The sequence below is a fragment of the Fukomys damarensis genome, unplaced genomic scaffold (assembly GCF_012274545.1).
Source record: "Fukomys damarensis isolate Sample0158 unplaced genomic scaffold, DMR_v1.0_HiC HiC_scaffold_23, whole genome shotgun sequence".
NCBI lineage: Eukaryota > Metazoa > Chordata > Mammalia > Rodentia > Bathyergidae > Fukomys > Fukomys damarensis.
In genome coordinates this window covers 52251411-52277228 of record NW_022900935.1, presented here as the reverse complement: position 1 = coordinate 52277228, position 25818 = coordinate 52251411, and the positions used below count along the sequence as shown (strand labels likewise).

General features: G+C 33.3%; 1 protein-coding gene across 7 annotated transcripts in view; it reads right to left on the bottom strand.

Moving 5' to 3' along the window:
- Positions 1–25818, bottom strand: part of Cep112 (centrosomal protein 112) — a 521506-nt gene that overhangs the window by 424132 nt on the left and 71556 nt on the right. For all 7 annotated transcript variants that reach the window (XM_010616816.3, XM_010616812.3, XM_010616814.3 and 4 more), the window contains 2 exons: positions 15782–15829; positions 15448–15525 (listed from right to left, as the gene is read on the bottom strand). In XM_010616816.3, the coding sequence (XP_010615118.1) occupies positions 15448–15525; positions 15782–15829 (126 nt within the window). The remainder of the gene's footprint in view (positions 1–15447; positions 15526–15781; positions 15830–25818) is intronic.

Below are 25818 nucleotides of genomic sequence, written 5' to 3'. Positions count from 1 at the left end.
ATATATTACTATTAGCCATAGAAAAAAATTGATAGGTCCAACTACTTAAAAGAAAAATTCTATACATTTAAAAATATCACAATCACACAAAAGGACATAAATACAGGAAACTTTTTATTATGAAAGCTGCAGTTCCTCAACAAATAAATTATTCTTAAAAAATCACGATGAAGATGATCAATTCAATGAAAATATGGGAAACTATAAGAAAAGAAAGCTTATTGGCCCATCACCATCCCTGAAGCTCCTATCAGTTGCATCCTGAGGCCATGGGAGAGGAGAGAAGGCCTGCCTTGCCCTCCAACAGTAGTCCTATGTTCAAGCCCTTTGACAAACAACAGGAGCTCCAGCCAGCGCCCAACTCAACCATCTCTCAACCAGCCAACTACTGAGCCCTGTAAGAAAGAAGAGCATCCAAACTATCAAGTCCTTGCTGGCTCTGCACCATGGTTCTTAGCACAGGGCAGCAGAGGAGACAACCAAAAGCTGACCTGATTGAGGACAAGACCAACACCTAGAAGGAGAGTTTCACTTCAGGACTGAAATGTTACCCTACTGCAGACTGGATGAGAGACGTCCCTGAGAGACAAACATGGAGAGGGTGAGAGACAGAGATCTCCTGAGATACCCTAAGGAGCTCAAGCTCTGGCTAGGAAGATCAATGGGCCTGCATTCTGCGGTAGGAAGCCAGGTTTGGTGGGTATAACCTTTAGAAGGGATAGATCTGAAAGAAATGGCATTTAGGCCAGTGGTCTTCTTGAGCTTTTGAACAGCTGCCTACATGTACCACAAAATAGCGTTCTGATTTGCTATAGGTCCATTATCTAGGTTGCCTAAGTGTCCACTTTAAAATAATAAATATCTGCAATAATACAGAAAATCCTAATAAGATTACTGACATTTAGAAATGGGAAGAAAGGAGCTAAAGGTGTAGGGAAGGTGGGATGGGTAGGGGAAGGGTAATAAGGGAAAAGAAAAAAAATGTGAGATAATGAAAAGATGGAAATAAAGTGTTTGTAGATGGGGAGGGGAGAGGGGGTGAAGGAAGAGCAGGGACAAGGGGAAAAATGAGAACCAAGACTTGTCATGTAGAGGTACAAGATCCCAACAATGAATGTAACTACACTGTATCCCTAAAATGTACCAATAAACTCATTTAAAGCTGAAAAAAATCATAAATATCTTTGCTCTTAGGATTTTTCAATATCCACTGTTGTTACTGATTTTACTACTACAGCTGAGATAGCATACTTGGTTTTGTCAATTATTTTTTCTGTTTACCAATATCTGGATTACCTGGAGGTCATAAACAATACTGTGAGCCGGGCATGGGGGCGCACGCCTGTAATCCCAGCACTCGAGAGGCTGAGGCAGGAGGATCTCTGTGAGTTTGAGACCAGCCTGGGGTACATAGTGAGTTCCAAGTCAGTCTCAACTACATAGTGAGACCCTGTCTCAAAAACCAAAACAAACAAAAAATTACTGTGGCTCATTCCTGAAGATATCTGTAGAAATCAAAGAAGCTGAAAATGCTAGTACAGAAAACAAAATAATAAACATAAGGGGAAAAGGTCACAAAATGCCTCCAAATAATACTGCTCTAACGCTAATCCAAGGGGTTGTGAGGTGGAGGAAATCATAAGCCACACAGAAATATATGAAAGGGTATCAAAAAAGATTTTAAAAAACAGTTCAAAACATTCCTGGCAAATTCAAAGATATAACTAAATACATAATAACCCGAATGAAACAAATGATCAGTGAGTCTTAGAGAAGACACTAATAAAAATGTAGTGGAGCTTAAGAAAATGCAAAGCATAAACACACAGCATAGAAAATACAGAGTCCATAAAAAAGCTGCAAACAGAAATTTAGACAATTAAAAATATGACTGAAAGTATGGACAGCAGAAGCAACAAATATGAAGACAGAGTGTCAGAAATAGAAGACCGGGCTGTGGTTAGTGATAAATTAATGAAAAATACCTTAAAAACAAGAGAACATGAAAAACAGATCCCACAGATATTAGACAACTCAAAGAAGATTAATGTAAAAATAAATTGAATTAATGAAAAACCAGAAGACAGCACATAGGCCATAAAGTGTAATAGCAGAAATCTTTCCAGATGTGGGAAAAGAATTTAACATACAAATAAGTAAAGCATATAGAACCCCAAATAGGCATGATTAGAAAAAAATCCACATTATATAATAATTAAAATACATTTCACACCATATAATACCAAAATGCAAATAAGATACCAAAAAAATACCAGAAATGCACCCCAACAACAGAATCTTAAAAACTGTGAGGAGAAAGATACAACTCACCTATAAAAGATAACCCAACCTAATTACAACATCCTTCTCAACACAAACCTGAACAGGCAAGGAGAGTTTGGAATAAGTGCTTCAATCCTAAAAGAAAACAACTTCCAAATCAGACTGATATTATAAATTATCTTTTAAAATTGATGGAGAAGTAAGATGTTTCTATTATAAAGAGCACCTAAAAAATTCATGACCACCAAACCAACCCTCCACAAAATTAACAAGGATGTCCTACAAAGACAGTGAAGCTATCAATTCCAAAAGGTCCAATAGAATGAATGCCTCTTATAGAGCTAACAGTTAAGAAAAAAGGAAGCAAAGCAAAATAGTAACAAGTAAATACTACAATGACAAGAATAAGTCAATACTTTCAATAACAGCTATTACTAAGAATGGACTCAATTTGCCAATGAAAACACAAGGAATATAAAAATGGATCCAGAAACAAAACTGAACAAAACACTTTATACAAGAAACACATTTAAAACAAAAAGAAATTCACAAACTAAAAAATCAAAGCATTGGAAACTAATATTTCACACAACAGGAACCCCAAAACAAGGAGTAGCTATTTTAAGACAAAAAGGACTTTAAGCAAAAACTGATCAAAATATACAAAAAAGGACATTATATATTGGTTATATATTGGTTAACAGAACTATTCCAACAGGGAAAATTAATGAGTATAAACATAAATGTGCCAAACTACAGTACTAAACTTATAAAAGAAACACTAATGAACATAAAAGATCAGATAAGCATCTATAAAATTATATTAGGGGACCTCAATATCCCCATTATCAAAATTTGGTCAACTAAACAAAAATATCAACAAAGATATATCAAAGTTAAGCTAAACCTTTGAACAAAAGGAATTAACAGATATCTAAAGTGTTCCACCCAATAACAGAAACAGTCTTTCCAGAAGTACATTGAACTTTCTTCAAAAGAGACCACATAAAACCAATAAAACAAGCATAAGTACATGCAAAAGAATTGAAATTATACCATCCATATTATCACAATTAAACTATAAATCACTGTCAAATGAAAGCACCAAATTTTGCAAATGAATAAAAACTAAACAATACACTCCTTTGAAAAATACAAGCCTTTGAAAAAACAAAAGGTCATACAACAAATCAAGGAAGAAATGAGAAAATTATAAGAATCAAATCATAATGTCAGTACCACATACCAGAACTTCTGGGACACAATTAAAGGATTCCTAAGAGGGATGTTCATAGCTGTGAATGACCCCATCATAAAAAACAGAGTGAGCTAAAAACATAAATAACCTAATGCAGCTCAAGATCCTAGAAAAATACGAGTGAATGAAACTCAAAACTAGTATATACTTGCAATAAGAAAGATAAACTTGAGTCATTTGTAAGGAAGTGGATGTACCTCCAGACTTTAATGTAATATGAAATAAATCAAATACACAAGCTTGGTAATCACATGGTTTCTCTTATATGAGACACCAAAGTAAAAATAAAGAGCAGAAAAAAAGGTAACAGAAAGCAGGGAGATATATCATGCTCAAAGGAAAGGGGATCAAGAGATGGGGAGGGTGGGGCTGAAAAACATGAATTGGAAAGTGATATGTACTTATACTGCCTCCATACAAGGAATGCAAACATTATATACTACAAGTATGGACAAAAAGAAAAAGGAAAGGATTGAAGACATGGATATAAGGAAGAGGAAGGGATGAGAAAAGGGATGAAAAAAGGCATTAAGACATGTTAATAAATATATCAACCTCCCACAAGGAAAGTAAACATCATGTACTGTACAAGTGTACTAATAAGCTAACATAAAACTTCAGAGTTACAAAATATATAACAGCAAAATCAATGAAACTCAGGCTGGGGATTTGGCTCAGAGGCACTGAGCTGCCTCGCAAGCCCAAGGTTCTGGGTTCAATCCCCAGTACCAAAAAAAAAAAAAAAAAAAAAAAAAAAAAAAAAAAAAAAAAAATCAATGAAACTGAGACCAAAAACACAGTACAAAATGTTAGTAAATTAACTGGTTCTTCAAAACAACAAACAAAATAGAGAAGCCCTTAGCCAATGTAACAGCAAAAAAAGAGCAGAAACACAAATCAATGCAATTAGAAATTAAAAAGGTGAAATAACAATGGACAATGTTGAAATAAAGATTATTAACTTATACTTCACAAACCATTATGACAATGAATTGGAGAATTCAAAAGAAATGGACAGATTCCTACATATGTATGAATAATGAAACTGAACCAAGATTTTAAACCCCAAATAAAACAATAAAAGGTAAAGACACTGAAGCAATAATAAAAAAACCTACCAAGTGAAAAAAGCTCAAGTACTGATGGATTCCCCTCTGAATTCTACCAAAGATTAAGGTAAGATCTATCACCACCATCCCCCAAACCCTTTAATGAAATTGAAAGGGAAGACGTACTCTTCATATCATTCTTGGAAGCCAGCATTACACTGATTCCAATATTAGACAAGGGTTCAACCAAAAAGAGAAATGCAAGCCAATCCACTTAATGAACATGGACGCAAAAATCCTTCATCAAGATACTGGCAAGCAGAAGGTAACAAATCATCAAAAAGATCATACATCATGAACAAAATAGTCTTTATCCAGGATGCAGAGATGCTTCAACGCATGCAAATAAAGAAATACAAACTATCACATAAACAGAAACAAGGATAAAAATCACATGATCATCTCAACAAATACTGGAAAAGCCTTTGAAAAAAATACAACATTCACTAATGATAAAATCTTGAAGAAAACTGATATAAAAGGACCTTTGCTCAATCTGATAAAAGCCATTTAAGACCAACTGACTGCCACTATCATATTGAATGGGAAAAAACTGAAAGCTTTTCCTGTAAATTCAGGAGCAAGACAAGAATGTGTATCATCACCATTCCTGCAGTAGTCAAAACATAAAGAGAAAGACAAAGAGGGCCGGGGATTTAGTTCAATGGTTCAGTGACCTGCCTGGCAAGCGCAAGGACCCGAGTTCAATCCCTGGTACCAAAAACAAACAAACAAACAAACACACAAAAAAAGAGAAAGACAAAGAAATAAACGGGATATGTACAGAAAACAAAGAAGCCAAATTATCATTATTTGGAAATGGCACGACCCTCTACACCAAAGTATCAAAAAGGGCCACTAAAAGGCTCCTAGAATTAATAATCAAATTCAGCAATATAGAAGGATGCAAAATCAACACACGAAAATTGATAGTGGTCCTGTTAACCAATAATGAACTCAATAATGAAATTAGAAAAGTGATACCATTCATAACATTGAGAAAAAGTAAATACTTAGGAATTAACCTAAGGCAGTGAAAAATCTCTACAACCAAAGTTACAGTACCTTGAAAAAGGCAATCAAGGACTTCAGAAAATATAAAGATACTGCCAACTGCTTGATAGCTAAAACCAATACTGACAAAATAGACATATGTCCAAAATTAATATACATATTATTATACATATTATTAATATAATTAATAATATTGACTTAATGAAATCCTAATCAAACTAACAAAAAGCATTTCTCACAGGACTAGAGAAAATAATTCAAAATTTATATGGAACCAGAAGCAGCCCAGAATAGCAAAAAGAGCACTGGCCAAAAGAGCAAGGCAGGAGTTGTTACCATCTCAGACTTCAAATTATATATTACAAAACTACAGTGATAATAATGGTAAGGTACTGTCACAAAATCAGATAGATGGATCAAGAAAATAGAACAGAGGATGCAGAAACAACCCCAGGCAAATTTAGCTGTTTTTTGTTTGTTTTTGGTTTTTTGACCTAGGGTCTCACTAGGTAGTTCAGGCTGGCCTTGAACTCATTATGTAAGCCAGGCTGGCCTCGAACTCATGGCAATCTGCCTGTCTGAGCCTACTGAGTGCTGGGATTATAGACATGTACCATCATGCCCGGCTACTTCATCTTTGACAAATGGGTCAAAAATAAACAGTAGAGGAAAGGTCCCCTCATACCCTCTTTAAGTGCTATGAAAATTGGCTATCCATAAACAGAAGATTGAATCTTACCATGTATTACACTAAAATAAAAATGGATCAAAGGTCTAAATGTTAAAACAGAAACATTTAATCTGCTGGAAGATAAAATACATAAAACTGTTATGAAAAAAGCACACACAAAGCCTTTCTGAAAAAAATCCAACTGTACAAAAAATAATGTCAACAAATCAACAAAATATCAAGAGTATAATGATTTGATACAGCAACAGAAACAACCAACAGAGTAAAGAGACAACTTGCACAATGGGGAAATGAATTTTTTCCAGCTATTCCTCAGTCAGAAGACTAATATTTAGAACATATAAAGCACTGTAAAAATTAACCCCACTCCCTCAAAGATGCAATCAGTACATGAGCAACCAAAATAAACACTTATCAGAAGAACAAGGATAAAGAGCCAATAAATCCACTCACAAAAATGTTCAATAGCTCTGGCAATTAGATGAGATTGGACATATTTGGGATGGTATGGCCATGGAAGCTCATTTCTGGACATTATACAAATGGAAATTAAAACAACAGTGAGATCCCATCTTACTCTAGAAAGAATGGCTATAATAATAAATGCATGCATACATACCCTGGCAAAAAGCCTACATGGACCAGAGCAGTGCAGGTGCACATAGGTCCCAGACAGGGCCCCACTCAGACACCAGTAACTCAGATACAGAGCCCCCAGTAAAGGCCCTCCACGACAACTGCTATGCTGGTGGGCAGGCCCCAGCTAGACGCATGCCCAGATTCCATAACCATTGTACACAGGCCACATTGATAAGCCTAACTGGACAACAGGGCAGCACAGGGACCCAGAAGACCACCATTCTGAATTCAGGAATTAGCACAGTGGTGAGCAACCGAACAAAGGTCTCTCTGAGGCTTGCTGAGAATTGAAGCCCACTAGGTAAGCAAAAAGTAGTCTCAACAAAGGTGCAGCAGGCTGCATCTATTGAAATGAGAAAACATGTAAACAAGTCTCAAAACCAGACTTCCGATCACCTAAGGAAACAGCAAGGGGCTAAGAGATGGAACACTCTGAAACTCAACCAACTAGTCTCCCTGAACTGGCAACAAAATAGCATCTGGAAACAATAATCTGAAATAATTTCTCAGATAAAATCAGAGATTCTTTCCATAGTACAATGCATGATTAAAAATTCTAGAGCAGACACAGATTTTTAAAAAATGAGAAGCTGAGAAACATAATAGAATCCCAGCATAGGAAACAAATGAAATCCATAAAACAGATGCAAACAGATATCCAGATTTTAAACGCTACTGAAAGGTGATTCAGCAGATGGGCCAATGTGAGGACAGAATACCAGATATATTAGACAGGACTGCAATTAGTGAAAAGGAAAAGAAAACAATTTTAAAATAGTATGGAACCATGAGAAATCAATCCAACAGCTGCTAGATAATGCAAAGAAGACATTACCATAAGATTCACTGGAGTCAATGAAGAAACAAAAGAGATTACAAATGACAATTAAAAAAAAAAAAAGTTCATGCAAGTAATGGCAGAAAATTTCCCAAGCAGGGGAAAAGAAACTGACATATGATAAGTGAGGCACACAGGATTCCAACTAGCCACGATAAACAAAAACTATACCTACTCATATATTAGTTAAGATTCCAGAAACTCAGCAAAAGAACAAAATACCACAAATACTTAGAAAGAAAGAAACAAATCACATACAAAGGAAAGCCCACTGCAATCACAGCAGAGTTTCAACAAAAACCCTTGGGCTAAAAAGAGCATACCAATGTATTTCAAACTATAAAGGAAAACAACCTCTAACCTAGATTGATGTACCCAGAAAAACTATCTTTCAAAATCAATGGAGAAATAAGATACTTTCATGATAAAGAACACCTGAGGAACTTCATGAATACCAAACCTTCACCCCCAAAAAGCTTTAAACAAAAGACTAGGAAAAGACAATGAGAATTACAGCCCCAGGAAGCCCAGCAGAATAAATCCATCAGGCACGACAAGAAATTAAATGCAAAGGGAGAGAATCCAATGAAAAGAAAAAGTCATGACACAGATGTCAATACATATCAGTTATAACCATCAATGCTAATGGTCTCAATTCACCAATCAAAAGAAATACACTGACAGAATGGATCAAGAAGCAAGACCCAACAATATGCTGCATATAAGAAAAACAATTCAGAAAGAAACTCATAGACTGAAACTTAAAGGGTGGAAACAATACTCCACGGGACAGGAACCTGAAAAGAAGTAGGAGTAGCTATCTTATTTGCAGATCAAATGGATTTTAAACCAACACTTATTAAGAGAGACAAGAAAAGGACATGACATCCTTGTAAAGGGAAAAATCCAAGAGGAAGCGATGACAATCATAAATATATGTGCACCAAATACTAGTCCACCCAACTATATAAAACAAATATTAACATATATGAAAAATCAAATAAGCACTAATACAATAGTACTGGGGGACCTCAATACCACATTGTCACAAATAGATCAACTTAATAGGAAAAAAACCTCACAAAAAATACTAGAACTCAACCAAATTCTTGAACAAATGAACTTAACAGATGTTTATAGAGTATTCCACCCTACAAAATGAGAATACACAATCTTTTCAGCTGCACATGGGTTGTTCTCCAAAACAGACCACACATTTGATCATAGAACATGTTTAAGTGAGTGCAAAGAAATTAAAATTATCCCCTGTGTATTACCACACCATAGTGCAATGAAATTAGAGATCAATAGCAAAAGAAACTGCAAGAATTTTATAAACACATAGAAAATGAACAACACACTTTTGAATAACCAATGGGACAACAGAGAAATTAAAGAAGAAATCAGGCAGTTTCTACAATTAAATGACAATGTCAATACAACATATGAGAATCTTTGGGACACAATGAAAACAATCATATGAGGGAAATTCATAGCAGTGAATATTCATACCAGGAAAACAGAGCAAGCTCAAATAAACAACTTGATGCTGGACCTTAAGCTTATAGAAAAAGTACAGCAGGACAAAACCAAAACTCGTACAGGGGAGGAAATTACAAAGATCAGAGCAGAAATTAATGCAATGGAGCCTAAGGGAATGATACTAAAAAAAAAAAAAAATCAATGAAGCAAAGAATTGGTTCTTCAAAAGAATAAACAAAATTGACAAACCCTTAGCTAATCTATATCTTAAAAAGAAAGAAAAGACCCAAAGCCATGTAATCAAGAATGAAAAGAGAAAAATTACAATGAACCCAGCAGAAATCCAGAAGATCATCAACACCTACTTTAAGAACCAGTAGATGGAAAACACATAAAAATCATCAGATTCCTAGATACATATGAATTACCAAAGTTGAACAGACATAAAAATTCTAAACAACCTAATATCAACCAATGAAATTGAAAATGTAAATAAAAACTTACCAACTATGAAAAGGCCAGGTCCTGCTAGCTTCACTGCTGAATACTATGAAACATTTAGAGAAGAACTATTGCACTATTGTTTAAACTCTTCAATTGAAAGGGAAGCAATACTCCCAAATTCATGTAAAGAGAAGCAATACTCACAAATTCATTCCTGGAAGCAAGCATCACCTTGATCTAATCCCCAAAGCAAGGAAAGACCCAACCAAAAAAGAGAACTATAGGACAATCTCACTAATGAACACAGATGCAAAAATCCTCAGTCATATACTGGCATCCAGAATGCAAAAGATCTTGATTAAGATCAACTATAATAGTACATAAGATCCTAATGATGTAATGGACAATGTGAAATAGGAAGAAAGGGGCTAAAGGTGTATGGAAAGTGGGAAGGATAGGGGAAAGATAATAAGGGAAAAGAAAAAAATATAAGAAAATGAAAAAATGGAAATGAAGTACTTGTAAAGGGGGGGAGGGGTGAAGGGAGGGCAGGGACAAGGGGAAAAAATGAGAACTAAGCCCTGTCATGTAAAGGTACAAGATCCCAATAATGAATGTAACTGTACTGTATACCTAAAATGTACCAATAAACTCAATGAGGAAAAAAAAAGAAGATCATAGACCTGTCCAAGTAGGTTCATCCCTGGGATGCAGGGATGGTTCAATATATGCAAATCAATAAATGTAATATACTATATTAACAGAGCCAAGGACTAAAACCATATGATCATATCATTAGACGCAGAAAAAGTGTTCAACAAAATCCAACATGAATTTTTGATAAAAACCCTACAAAGGGCCAGGGATTTAGTTCAGTGATGCCTCCACCTGCCTCACAAGCACAAGGACCCGAGTTCGATTCCCAGCACCAAAAATAAACCTACAAAAAGTTGGAATAGACAGTTTCTACCTCAACTTGATAAAATCCATCTATGATAAACCAACAACCAATATCATATTAAATGGTTAAAAACTAAAATCTTTCACATTAAAATCAGGAACAAGACAAGGATGTCCACTATCACCACTCCTATTAAATATAGTTTTGGAAGCATTAGTCATAGCAATTAGATAAGAGAAAGAAATAAAAGGAATAAAAATAGGAAATGAATTCAAATTGTCATTATTTGCAAACAACATTATACTCTATATAGAAAACCCCAAGAACTCCAAAAGTCTTCTAGATTTAACCAACTTAGAGTAGAGTAGAGTAGCTGGATACAAGGTCAACACACAGAAATCAATAGCCTTTCTGTACAGGAATAAGAGACTCACTGAAAAAGGAACTGTAAAAACAACTCCCTTCATAATAGTATCTAAAAAGAAAAAAATGAAATACCTAGGAATCAACCCAATAAAGGAAACCAAAGACCTCTACTTTGAAAACTATAGCACTCTCAAAAAAGAGATTGAAGAGGATATTAGAAATGGAAAGACATCCATTGCTCCTTTGGTAAGAACCAATATAGCGAAAATGGCCATACTTCCAAAACTGCTATACATATTCAATGCAATCCTAATTGAAATTCCAGCAGCATACAACACAGAGCTTGAGAAAACAATCCAAAAATTCATTTGGACCAGAGGAGACCTAGAATAGCAAATTACTTTTAGGCAACAAAGACAAGATAGGTGATATCACAATTCCCAATTTAAAACTATAGTACAAAGCTACTGTGATAAAAACAGCATGGTACTGGCAAAGAAACAGATCTAAGGATCAATGGAACCAATTAGAAGACACAGAAACAACTCCAGAGACACTCAGCCACCTCATCTTCAACAAACAATCCAAACATCCCAGTAGCTGAAAGTGAAGAAATGGAGATACATGAACTTTCTGACAAAGAATTCAAGAACTTTAAAGAACTACAAGCAAATAAAGATAAATAATTTCCTGTAATCAGAAAAATAATAAATAACCAAAATTTTAAAATGTAACAAAGATGAAAATTTTTGTTAAAATATCAATCAGATATTCTGGAGCTGCAAAGACAATGGATAAAATTTTTAAATGCAATAGAAAACATAACAAGCATACCTCATTAAAGAGAACAATCTCTAAAAGATGGGTTATCTGAAAATATATAATTAAGAAAAAATGTAAATGAATGAAGAAAGCTTATGGAATTTAAGAGGTAGCATCAAAAACAAATATTCCATTTATACCATTTATAAAAGAGAAAAGAGATACAAAGTGGTAAAAATCTTATTTAAAAGTAGTAGAATTCTAAAACTATACAGATATGAATGAGTATACATATGTACATATATGAGTGTATATATATGGATATATATTATATATGAATAAATATATATGAATGACATGTAAGTTTCCAATCATATTCAACCTAAAGAAGACCACACCAAAACATAAATTATCAGAAATCAAAAGAGAAATGACTCATATCACAATACAAATGTCAAATATCAAAGATAAAGAAAAGCAGTAAAAGAGTTAGGTGTGGTGACACATGCCTGTAATCTCAGCAATGGTGAGGCTGAAATACTAAAATTGACACAAGTTTGAAGCCTACCTGAACTACAGGATGAGTTAAAGGCCAGCCAGAAACACACACACACACACACACACACACACACACACACACACACACACACACACACTCACGCATGTGCACGTGCTTAATAGAAAGCAGGCAAATAACACACTAAGCAGTCCCCATGAGGCCAGCCTTGCACTCACAATAAAAACATTACAGACCAAGAAGGAGTGGGATGATACATTCAAAGTACTGAAAGAAAAGGACTGGCAACCAAGAACACTGTACACAATAAAGCTGTCCTAAATGTATTAACTATTGTTAATCTATTATTATTTTTTATAAAATTTAATATTTTTCAAAACATGAAAAAAGTACAAAATCTGAAAAAATAAATAAAAAATAAAAGGTAAGCTCCACAAACATGAAAGAAAGGAAAGAGAAGGATTTTTCTCAGACAGATAATACATAAGGAAAATCAGTACTACAAATGAATCCTATAAGAAATGCTAAAGGAAATTCATCAAGCTGCAAGAAAAGGACACTAATGAGTAACACAAAACCATATGAAAGGATAAAATTTGCTGGTAGAAGTAAATATACAAATTCAAAATATTCTAACACCACAGTGGAGATAATGAAACCACTTGTATCATTCAAATCTTTAGAAAAAAGTTTTTAAAAATCTATTAAAATAATAGCTGCAGTCATTTCTTAAGAAATACACAATACAAAAATTTGTAAATTGCAACACAAAATAAAATGAAGGTGAGTAAAGTGTAGTTTTGGGGAATGATCAAAGTTAAATTGTATTATTCAGCTTCAAGTTACTATAGCAAAATACTTGAGATAATTAACTTTTTAAGAGAAAAGTTTTATTTAGCTCCATAATATATGGCTCAATGAAATTTAGCTCCAAGGTTTTTAGCTCCAGGATCCAGTATAAGACTAGGGAGCTTCAGGTCGTTGGGCCTCTGTTAAGAGCAAAAGACAGAAATGGTGGGAGCACATGTCAGAGCAAACTGCTCACCTCATGAGTTAGGAAGCAGAGAGGGAGACAACAGGCTCCGGCATGAGAGAGCCTGCCTCCTCTGACCTACTTACCTCTCACTAGGCTCCACCTCAAAACAGTCAACAACACAGTCCACATTACTGCCAACCTGGGGACTAAGCATTTCACACATAGGTCTTCATGGTACACTACCCATATTCAAACCATAGCAGTTGTTGACAGTTTAATTATATTGTTATAAATATAAGATGTTTAAGAATAAAGATGGTAACCAAAAGCAAAAACCTACAATACACAAACAATAAGAAATAATCACAATATGCCACCAAAAAAATTACATAACCACAAAAAACACAGCAAGAGGAAAGAAAGGAACAAAAGATACATAAAACAACCAGAAAATAATCAACAAAATGGCACTAATAAATTATTATCTAGCTCATAATTACCTTTAATCTAAATAGATTTAATTCTCCAATCAAAACCTGCCATGATGAACGGCTATATGCCGCCTATAAGAAACTCACTTTATGTATAAAGATAAACACAGATTACAGGGGAAGGACTAGAGAAAGATATTCTACACAAATGGAAATGAAGAGCAGGGGCATTTATATTAGTGAAAGAGACTTTAAATAAAAGCTGCAAAACAATATAAAGACAGTCATTATATAGTGATGATGGGCTCAATTCATGAAAAAGATGTATCATATGAAAATGATATATAAGGACCCAACATAGGAGGACTTGATATAAAGAAAATGTTGGTAGATATGAAAGAGAGCTAAACTATAATACAATGACAGTAGAGGACTTTAATATGTCACTTTTAGCAACGGCCAGATCATCCAGTCATAAGATACTTAAGAAAACATCACTCTTACACATGTGTAAATACCAAATAGTTTCTTTTGTGTGGAAAAACTAGAAGTATAAATCAAGATCAAAATTATGTAATTGATATTATGTAACAGGAAAAAACGTTCTAAAGGAGTAGGGGAAGTGGGAGAGGTAGGAAAAAAGTAAGAAGGGAAAAGAAAAAATTTGAAAAAAGACAAAAAATGGAAACAAAGTCTTTGTAAATAAGGAAAGATGGAGCAGGTGAAGGGAGGTCAGGGGAACAGGGTAAAAGTAAGAACCAAGATCTGTCATGTAAGGGTACAAGATCCCCATGATGAATGTAACTGTACTGTATACCTAAAATGTACCAATAAACTTAATGGGAAGAAAAAAAAGAAAACATAACACTTGAACTACACTTTAGACCAAATGGACTGGAAAGATAGATAAAAGACAATCCATCAACATCAGCAGAATATTGCATTTTCCTCAAACCACAGAATATTCTCCAGAACAGATCACGTATGTTAGGCCACAGAGCAAGTCCTCACAAATTTAAGAAGATTAAATTTATACCAATATCTCTTCTGACCACAGTAGTATGAAACTAGAAACCAGTAACAGGAGGAATTTCAAAAAACAATAAAATACATGAAAGTTAAACAACATGCTCCTGAACAACCTGGGCCAAAAAAGGAGAAATTTAAAACAAGCATGGAAATGCAAGCCTTACATGATACCACAAAAGCAGTTCTAAAATAAAATTTATATCACTAAATGCTTACACCAAAAAGAAACAAAAGATCTCAAATTATTATTAAAACTCAAAGATCTAGAGAAAGAAAAAAAAAAAACTAAGCCCAAAGTTAGTAACAGAAAGAAAATGATAAAGATCAGGGAAAAAAAAACAAAACACTAGAAACACAATAGAAAATATTAATAAAACAAGAATATTGTAAAAAACAAGAAAAAGAAAGCTCAACAAAATTAGAAATGAAAGAGACATTTAAACTACACAGCAGAAATACAAATAAAAGACTATTATAAAAAATTATTCACCAATATATAAGCTAGACTGGAAGAAATGGATAAATTCCTAAACACATACAAATCTACCAAAAAAGCACAGTCTAACCTACATTGTGATTTTATATTTATACCAAAGTCAACTCCTTCCTAACGTGTATCTTTATCTTATCTAGAATCTGAAAATTCCTATTATACAAATTATTAAAACTGTTAATAATTGGGTACATCAAAAATATCCCAACCCTACCTCTTTTTCATGCATTCGAGAGAGAAAATGATCATCATGAAGACTGCTGGATTTTCTCAAGCTGAATTTGGGAGTCATCTGCAGAATGAATAAGAATTATTTATTTAGTATTTTTTCAGGTCAGGTTCATCCTAAAGCCAAAAGTAGACTTCCAAAATGGCTAAAACCATACTAAAATACTATTAACAATGGCTTGGGGGGGTAATTTATTCACTTCCAAGTGACAGGTTTAAAAACGATTATACTCCATAAAATGTGGATCCACATTATTTTCTATAAAAATGTTGATGCTTATTTGATTAAAAAAAAAAAACAAAAAACTTGTCCTACCTACCAGAGAAGTTGGGATAGGCGTCTGTCTCAGGTACCGGGGATTTTCTATCTGAAAATTTAAAAATAAAGACTTAATAAGTTTGGAGTTTTAATTCTTTAACAAAACATATAAACTATAATATTATACATATAAAGTATATATGTACATATGAATAATGTACTGTTATATTTATTAGTATTGGTAGTATTACTTTAACATATTTAATATTAATAGTATATTACATTATGTAATATAAAGTAAGCTGCTACAAGAAAACATTTTCTGTATGTTTTAATATTTAGTTCATTTTTAGGATGATTATTATATAAAACATTTTAATGTCCTAATAAATATAAAACATACATACTTTTACATGTATAAATGCAACGTTATGACCATCCTTTCCCTGCCTAACTTGTTTTATTTTCCATTACTCATCATCTCACATTTCATACTTCTAAAATCCTGCATGATTTGTAATTACTAGAACATGATGGGTCTTCTTATGCCTCTCTGTCTCTGTAAAGTTCTTTGTCCATTCCTCCAAACTCTATAATCATACACTTATTCTATTCTTCAAGTCTCAGTTTAATGATTACACTCCAAGGTATAAGAGATTCTTTTTTTTTTCCAAGTTTATTGGTACAGTTAAAGCAAACAATAGTTACATTTATCATTGGGATCTTGTATCTTTACATGATATGTCTTGGTTCTTATTTTTCCCCATACCCCTGCCCTCCCTTCACCCCCTTCACCCTTCCCTATTTACAGACTTTGCTTCCATTTTTTTCCTATTTTCACATTTTTTCTTTTCCCTTATTTCCTTTCCCCTCCCCTTCCCACTTCCCCTTTAGCCATTTTCTTCTTATTTCATACTTTCAATTATACCATTTGAACCTTATTTACACTGTTAGTTTTTCATACCAGAGAAACTATTTGGTATTTACTCAAGTGTGTCCTATTTATTTCACTTAAGAGTGTAGCCTCAATGTGCATCCATTTAGCTATAAATGTCTCTAGTTTCTCATTCTTTATGGCTGAGTAGTACTCCATTTTGTAGAAAATGCACATCTTTATCCAGTCTCCAGCTGATGGGCATTTGGGCTGTTTCCAAGTTTTAATTATTACAAACTGTGCCACTGTAAACATGGGTGCATATATATCAGTGTGGTATGACAGTTAGTTCTTTTGGAAAGATACCCAGCAGAGGGATAGCTGGGTCAAATGGAACCTCTAATCCTAGTTCTTGAATTCTTAAATACATCACCCTAAAAGCAATGAGAAGGTAAAATTCCTTGGAAGACTCCCCTACATCTACCTTTTCAGCTTCATTCCCCAAATATTTCCTACATTCCAAGGAATCTGAACAACTTGTTTTACCTTGGAAACATATACTTTGCCCCATATCTGACTCTTTGGAAACTATGAAATCCTTCTCCTATCTTCTTCCCATAATTAACCCATCCAAGATCCAATAATGACAAATGATCTTTCCCAGGAAACTTAGTTCCTACCGCAACTGGATGCTTACTCCCTTCTATGGTCTAACATCTATCTTCTCCAAAAGTATTTGGATTCTGAAAACAAAACCATGACTGCCCTGGTTACCACTTTATCCTTAGGATCCACTACCATTTCTAAAAATACTCATTAGGAATAAATGAAAAGTAAAGATGAATGGCACAAGTGAGCAAAGGAGGAAGAAAGGAAGTAGCAAACCATATCTGACTGTATCCACTTACCAGCTCCTAAACTATCCTGTGTCCACTGGCTCATACTCCTCATACAATACTTTAAGTGTTTGTGTTTCCGCGTCTGCTTACAAAAATATTACAAGAATGATCTATTTCAAAAGTAAGCTAAAGGTGATGTCTTAATTTTTTGTATTTCTGTACATAGCACACAACATTTAATACATAGTATCCTTTCAAAGAAAGTTATTAAATCAGCATGCACTATATACTAGCTATACTGATTTTTATCCCAACTATTTCATTCACAGATAAAGTGGAAAAATTACCACAGAAGTCTAATTACCTTATATCATAAACTCATAACTTACTACGTTGATAATCACACAATATATATGCACACTAATTATGACTTCAACCAAGGGCAGTGGTTCTTACCAATGTATCATGGGGCTCCCCTCCTTCAAAGGCACATTTTGTTTTCAAAATGTTCCCCAAATAATGTGTTAAGTTTAATAATTGTGGACAATGAACAATCCATACTCAATTTGAAAATAAAAGTAAAAAAGAATAATTAAAGGTACAGAGGAAAGAAAGTTAAAACAGAATTTAATCAAGTAAAATGGAAAAGAATTGCAATAGATAGGATCTTAAGAATAAGTATATTTTAGCACTTAGATTAGGAGAAATTCCAAAATAATTTCTTTGACCTGAAGGTCAGATCCATGAAATAGATGGCAACTGTCTGAATTTATATTTATCTCCTCATCCTCCAATGACCCATAGAGAACAACTAAGAAACCAAATGCAAATGATGATCATCCATGCCCATATCTTACTGAGAAGAAAGAGAATACTGATTCCTTGATTAACACGTAAATGGCCAAGATAGCCCAAATTAACTAAACAAGATCTTCAGCAAAATCAGAGTGATACTATGAGGGGAAAGGAAGTTCCTATCTGGGGTGGTAAAACATAGATATCATCAAATACTGAGATATGAAAGAAAAGTGTTCTACCTTATGTAGTTCTCTCTCTCTCTCTCTCCTCTCTCTCTCTCTCCTGATAGATCAGAGAAATGAGGTACAGAGGACCTTTAAAAAGTGAAGAAGCAAAAAAAGTGGTTTTAGGAAGGAACCATTTCTGGGATACACACTGTAAGGAAGGTTGTCCATGAGAAAAGGGAAGAAAAAAGCAGCTGAAACAAAGCTTCTATAAAAACAAAACAGAATCAAAGAATCAAAAGTTGTAAACGGTGAGGGGAGGAGGGGTTGAAGGGAGGGCAGGGACAAGGGGAAAAAATGAGAACCAAGATCTGTCATGTAAAGGTACAAGATCCCAATGATGAATGTAACTGTACTGTATACCTAAAATGTACCAATAAACTCAATAAAAGAAAATAAAAATAAAAACCTGTTGGCAGAATGAAAAGCCACAAACAAGAGAAAAGAGTAACACATTTTCATTTTGATTCCCATGTGGCTAGGGTTCTCCTACATCAGATTCTGCACTCTACTTACTCACCTATAAACCAGTATTTCACAGTACTTTTGTTCCACAAATACTAGGACAATACATATTCAAATACAATGCTGAAATAACCAGAGATAAAGAATACTAAAGAATCAAACAAAAATAAATAGAAGCTAACCACGAAAAGTCAGACAAAAACCACCTAAGAAATTAAAACCAAGTTAAGAGTTATAAAAACAAAAATTGTTTCTAAAGATAACAAAAGAAGTAACAGCAAGGGATGCACAAGATAGGAACTGAAATTCAAACTAAAAATTGAAACAAAAAGTATGTATTTCAAAACATCAGAGAAAAATTCATTTTTAAAAGAGAAACAGAGGCCTGGGATTTAGCTCAGTGGTGCCACCTTCTGCCTCACAAGTGCAAGGACCCAAATTCGATCCCCTGGACCGGAAAAAAATAAATAAATTTTTTTAAAAAAATAGAGAAACAGAGAACAAAATTCCAAAAAATATTCAGTCAGATTTGCTAAATAAATTGAACACAAATAAATATTTAAACATTAAGAAAACATCTGTAAAATAAGTCTTGAATCACCATATTAAATATTTTCATTATTTAGAAAACTGACCCAGAACCATTCATCAACTCTAAACATATAAAATAGTAAGAACAAAACTCAATGTGATTCATTGAATATATTTCAAAGTATAATATAATGAAAAAACATTAAACTTTAAGGATGAATTTTTTTAAAGTTTCTCTGGACTCTAGTCAAGAAGAGTAAGAATTATAAGTAAAACAATAATAACAATAAAATACTTCTCAATTGTTACATATACTATGCAATGCAAGATAACAGTGAAACAATTTATTTAAGAAACTAAGGGAAAGAAAATTTGAACTATTTTGTATCTAATCTAGATCTTTTTCAACCAGAACCATAAAACACCATTTGAAATATGCAAGAACTGAGAAAATATTAAAAGGTCCATCCTGTGAAGTAAACTAGAGGATGAGCATTTTCTCTTAGTCAAAAGATTATCAAAGGGAGAAAAGGGATAATCAAGAAAACTTCAATCATGGGACTGATTTCCTGATTTAATATTATAACATCTACAAATTACTTTCAAATAGTTCTAATAAAGCAAAATTGAAACACTTAAAGTATACATTCATATAATTAACAAAACACACACTACATAAAAATTTAAAAGTAGCACATACATAAGTTGTTTTTGTACTATTCTTTTTTATTTGAAATTTTTTATAAAAATTATAAAAATAATATATTTATTACAACCCAAATTGATAATTACATTTTACTTCTGTGATGACAAACTTAGATGACAGTTTGTGATTACTGTTCAGCTTCAACATATGTTGGAAGAAAACTTTAAATAATATTAATTTTGAGGAAAGTAAAAGAGGATCATGTGGAATTTTTGTGTCAAGAAACTATAAAAACTTAAATTACCTGTATTTGGGATTTGCTAAAGAGAATCATTATACATGACTTTGAAGGCCTGGGGATTTAGCTCAGTGGTTCCACCACCTGCCTCACAAGCACAAGGTCCCTAGTTCAATCCCCAATACCAAAAACCAATACATGAATTTGAAATAATGTCAGCTACTTGATAGAATCCATGAATATTTTTAAAAGGAGAAAATGGTTTGTTATACTTAGAGAATAATGTAAAATTTATTTTATGAAGATTAGAATATAACAATCTCAGAAAAGTTTTGCAGGCTCAACACTCATTTTTCTACCTTATACAGATAAAGGTATGGTAGTTGAAAGAAGACAAAAAATCTAATAGGACATAGTTTGAGACCACGATGAAATAAATCAGACACAAAAACTTCAATCACTTATATAAGAAATTCAAATTATAAAGAGCAAAATAAAACATAGATAATATGAAGTAGGGAGGTAGATTCTTCTTGAAGGGGAAGGGTATAAAAAATGGAGGGACGTGAGAAAAAGGGAATCGAAAAGGGATGAGAAAAGGAATTAAAATGTGTTATGTATGTGTACCAAGTTTACACAGTGAATGTAAAAGATACATATTGCATACGTGAACTAATCAAAACTTTTCTTTAAAAAGAGGACATGGTCAATCAGAAGACAATATAAGAGATCCTCCAAAGGAATTATTCCTTTTATCATACTTGGTGTTACAGCATATTCATTCAACAATTAATTACCAAGCATTTTGAGAGATATTTGAGACAGAAGTGTGAGGAGAGTTGTAAAGATCTGGAAATAACAGCAGATTACAACTACATAAAGGAATGTTAACTAATGTCAGAAATGATAAACAGTTGTATAAATACATGATTTTTATCTTATTTTTTAAATCTCTTCAATAAATAATTGACTAATGCAAATTAACCAAAGCATATCAAAATATTAAAATATATTATAAGGCTTATAACATTAATAGATTAAAGGACAAAACCTATATGATCTTCTCAAAAGATAAAAAAGGCATTTTAAAAATCCATTATTTTTCAAATAACTTGAGAAAATATAAAGAGAAAGAGACACTCTGAAGTTCATAAAGGAAATCTACTAAAAATATAAAATAAGCATCATTAATCTAAAACCCTAAAAGCATTCCCTTTTATGATGGAAGTAATACAAGGAGTTTCACTCTGAACACACTCTTATTCAATATTTCATTCATGTCTTAAGCACTTTTAGACAGCATCTTACTAAATGTGCTAGGCCAGCCTTAAACCCCCTAGGTAGCAAAGTCTGGTTTCAAACTTGAAGTCTTCCAGCCTCAACTTCCCAACTGCTGGAATTATAAAATAAAACAATACAAAGAGAAGAAGGATAGAAGGAAGAAAGAAGACTACATACCAGTAATAAAAGAAAATTTCATCTGTGCAGAGCCCTAAAAATAAATGCAGTAGAGTAAATTTGAAGTCATGCTGAGTATGCTGGTGCACATCTGTACTTACAGTACTCATGAGGCTGAGGCAGAAAGACTGCCACAAATTTAAGGCCAGCCTGGGCTACATATTGAGTTTGAGGCTAGCCTGGAACATAACAAGAACCTGTCTAAAAAAAAAAAAAAAAAAAAAAAAAAAAAAAAAAAAAAAAAAAAAAAAAAAAAAAAAAAAAAAAAAAAAAAAAAAAAAAAACAAAAACCAGAAAATAAGTGAAATGAATTAATAAATAAATGAATATAAATAAATAATTAGAACTATCAAGACCTGTCATGTAAAGGTATGAAATCCCAATAATGAATGTAACTGTACTGTATACCTACAATGTACCAATAAACTCAATGAGCAAAAAAAAAAAAAACCTAATAATACAATGGCAAAGTTGACAGATGCCAAATTACTGTATATAAAAGTCAAATGAATTTTTATAAATGAGAAAAAATCCAAGAGAAAAAGACTTTTAAAAGATATAATATATAATCATAAAACAACACATAATTCCTAAAAATAGACCAAAAAAAGATATATAAGCTCTTTATAGATAAAAAAATTATGTTTCATTGAAACACTATTAAAGACCAAAATAAATAAAGAAGGAAACCATGTTTTTGATGGTCTCAAAACTGTCAAAAATTCAACTCTTAACTTGATCTAGTGATTAAATGTAAATCAAATCAAAATCCCAGTAGGAAAATATAATAACTTTATAATAATTCCATACAACTGAAGAGCAAGAATAGCCAAGACAAATCTAAATTAAAATGTCAAGGTTGGGTAGTTTACAAAAACATCATAAACTAATGAAAATAAATGAGTAAACCCAACTTTATAAAAAACACAAGAAAGATACTCAAGTGTACAGATGATCCTTAACTTACAATGAAATTGCATGCAGATACTAAACACTGGGAAATATTATAAGTCAAAAATGCATGGAACAAGCTTAACAGAGTGAGCCTCATCATTTAATAACACACTCTACAGTATAGCAAGGCAGTCAGGGCTATGGTTTGCTGCCATGCCCAGCATTAAAAAGACCAAAATTCAATGTACAGTTTGTGCCAAACACACTACCTCATAAGTAAAACACTCGTAAGTTAGGGACCCTCTGGATATGAAAAAGTGATATGTGAAAGGTCTAGCATTAAAAATTATTAAGAAAAGGAAAGTATATTAATAAATAAGAAGAAAAATCAGATCATTCCCTCATAACATATATAATAAATTTATAATGAATTAAACACTTACTATTTAAATAACTACAAAAATTTAGAAAGAGAAGATGAAGACCTTATGAGTCAATAGAGATTTCTTAAACAAGAAACAAAAAGCATAAATGTGTAATAAGTCAATAAATTTAATCATTTTAAGAACTTTTATCCAAAACACATACAAAGAAAGTGACAAGGCAAGGCATAAACTGGTATGTGTCTGCACAAATGGTTATCTATAAAATATAAAGAATGAATTCAACACTGAAGGGAAAAAAAAAAGACAAGCATACCTCTAGAAACAATGGGGAAAAACCTGAGTTATATTTCATGAATGATGAGTTCTGAATGGCTAATAAATACATGAAAAATACTTAATAAATACATAAAAATATTTAGAAGTACGAAAAATGTAAAGCAAGCTCCTCCATGCAAGCAAGCAAACATTCATGAGATGAGTGGCACCCCTCCCCCACAGGAGCAAGCAGGCCCACACTAAGAGCAGTGCCCCCTAACAAGGAAGCAACTCGAAACCAGCTCTATATTTTGCTTTCCCACAGGACCGGGCAGCAGACACAAGGACTAATAAACCAAACTGATCCTTGACGACAACAACACTATGGGAGGGAACAGAGCAACCAGCCTCCACACCTGTAGGCAATAGAGCAGCAGCCTACTGTAACACCCACCCATTGGCCTACATGGCTGATCATGGTCCACATCTACCAACAGGAGCCAGACACATCTATGCTCAAATAACAATCACAGTCTGGGGACCTCTGATACAAAGAGGGCACCTCAAATCTCCACAGGCCCTAAAGGCAGATGGGGAAAATCACTACTGACTCGATCCAAAGACTGCAGATCTTGTGAAGAAACTGCTCATTCACAAACACAGGAATTTCTTCTGAGTCAATCTTTGTTTCTTTCTATTTTATATTTTTTAATCTTTCCTTCATCTGGGTTTTTGTGGGGTTAGAGTTCTTCTCCTTCGTCTCCCTCTTTTAATTTTTTTCTCCTTTTCTTTTTTCCCCCTTTCAATTTTTTTCTCTTCCTTACCTTTATTTCCTATTTTCTTCTTTTTCTTGTTCATTCTTGCCTTGACTGTTCTCTAACACCACTAATTTCCTTTTACTCTTCAATAAGAGCTCGTCTCACTTTTCACTCTTCCTTATCTCATCCCATTGATTAATTTTTCAAATTGTGCTTTTTTAATTCTCTGGTTGCCCACCATCTCTACTTTTAATAGTATAATTACTAAGCTTTATGAGTCTCTAGACAGCTAGTTAACTTTACATTACTGCTATGGAATAGTGTTCTATTGTTAGCAGAGATAAAACTGTTCCATTTAGTAGATATTTACTATAGGTCAACAGTAGTTCAATATTTGGTTTGTCTTAGTGTTCATACAATAATTATAGATCTCTTAGATCTCTTTTCTATGGTTAACAGTGGTACATTATTGGTCCTTAGGGTTTGTCAATATTCAGTTTGTATTTGAAGCAATAATTGATATTTATTTTATTACTATACTACTATTATTACTTGATTTACTTAGAATGCCAGTATCGATACTGTCATGGAGTCATTAACAATACTGTCATCCATTCCTAGAAAACATATTGAGCCACATATGCTGAACCTCTCATCCCAAAGAAATGCTTGAATCCTGGGATAGAGACAAAGGCTAATGATTAGTGAGGCCCATAGGGCACAATTGAAAAATAGGTATTAACTGAAGAGGTCTCTATAGTAGAAACAAAGCTACCCACTACATTAACCCCCAAGCCTCAACACAGAAAAACAAACAAGCAAGCAAACAAAACAATAGAAACATGACAAGATAATCCAACAAAATGCCTCTAAAAACTTGAATTCCCCCAAAGCTCATATATGGGCATGAAAAAGGAAGAAACCAAGATCCACAAAGTTGAATTCTTTGAAATGATATCAGTGAAGAAAACAAAACATACAATAAAAAGAACTACAAAGGGAACAATCCAAGAGAAAGAGATGACAATCATAAATATATATAAAACAAACACTAGTGAGCCCAAATATACAAAACAAATACTAACGGACATAAAAAATCAAATAAGCAGTAAACAGTAGTAATGGGAGACCTCAATAACCCACTGCCATTAAGTAGATAGATCAATTAGACTGAAAATAAACAACAGAATACTAAAACTCAATCAAACTCTTGAACAAACGAATTTAATGGATGTTTATAGAGTGTTCCATCCAACAAAATGAGAATACAAAATCTTTTCAGCTACACATGGGTCATTGTCAAAAACAGATCACATACTCGCTCACAGAACATGTCTGAATAAATGCAAAGGAATTGAAGTAATCCCCTGTAATATTATCAGACCACCATGCAATGAAATTGGAGATCAACGTCAAAAGAAACTGCAAGAATTTCACAAACACATGGAAATTGAACAACACACTCCTGAATAACCAATGGGTCACAGAGGATACTAAAGAATAAATCAGACAGTCCCTACAATTAAATGGCAATGACAATACAACATATCAGCATCTATGGGACACAGTGAAAGCAGTTTTATAAGGGAAATTCATCTTAGGAAAACAGCGAGCTCAATTAAATAACCTGATGCTGAACTCAAGGTCCTAGAAAAAGAAGAGGAGGACAAACCCAAAGCTCATACAAGGGAGGAAATTATAAAGGTCAGAGAAGAAATCAATGCAATGGAGA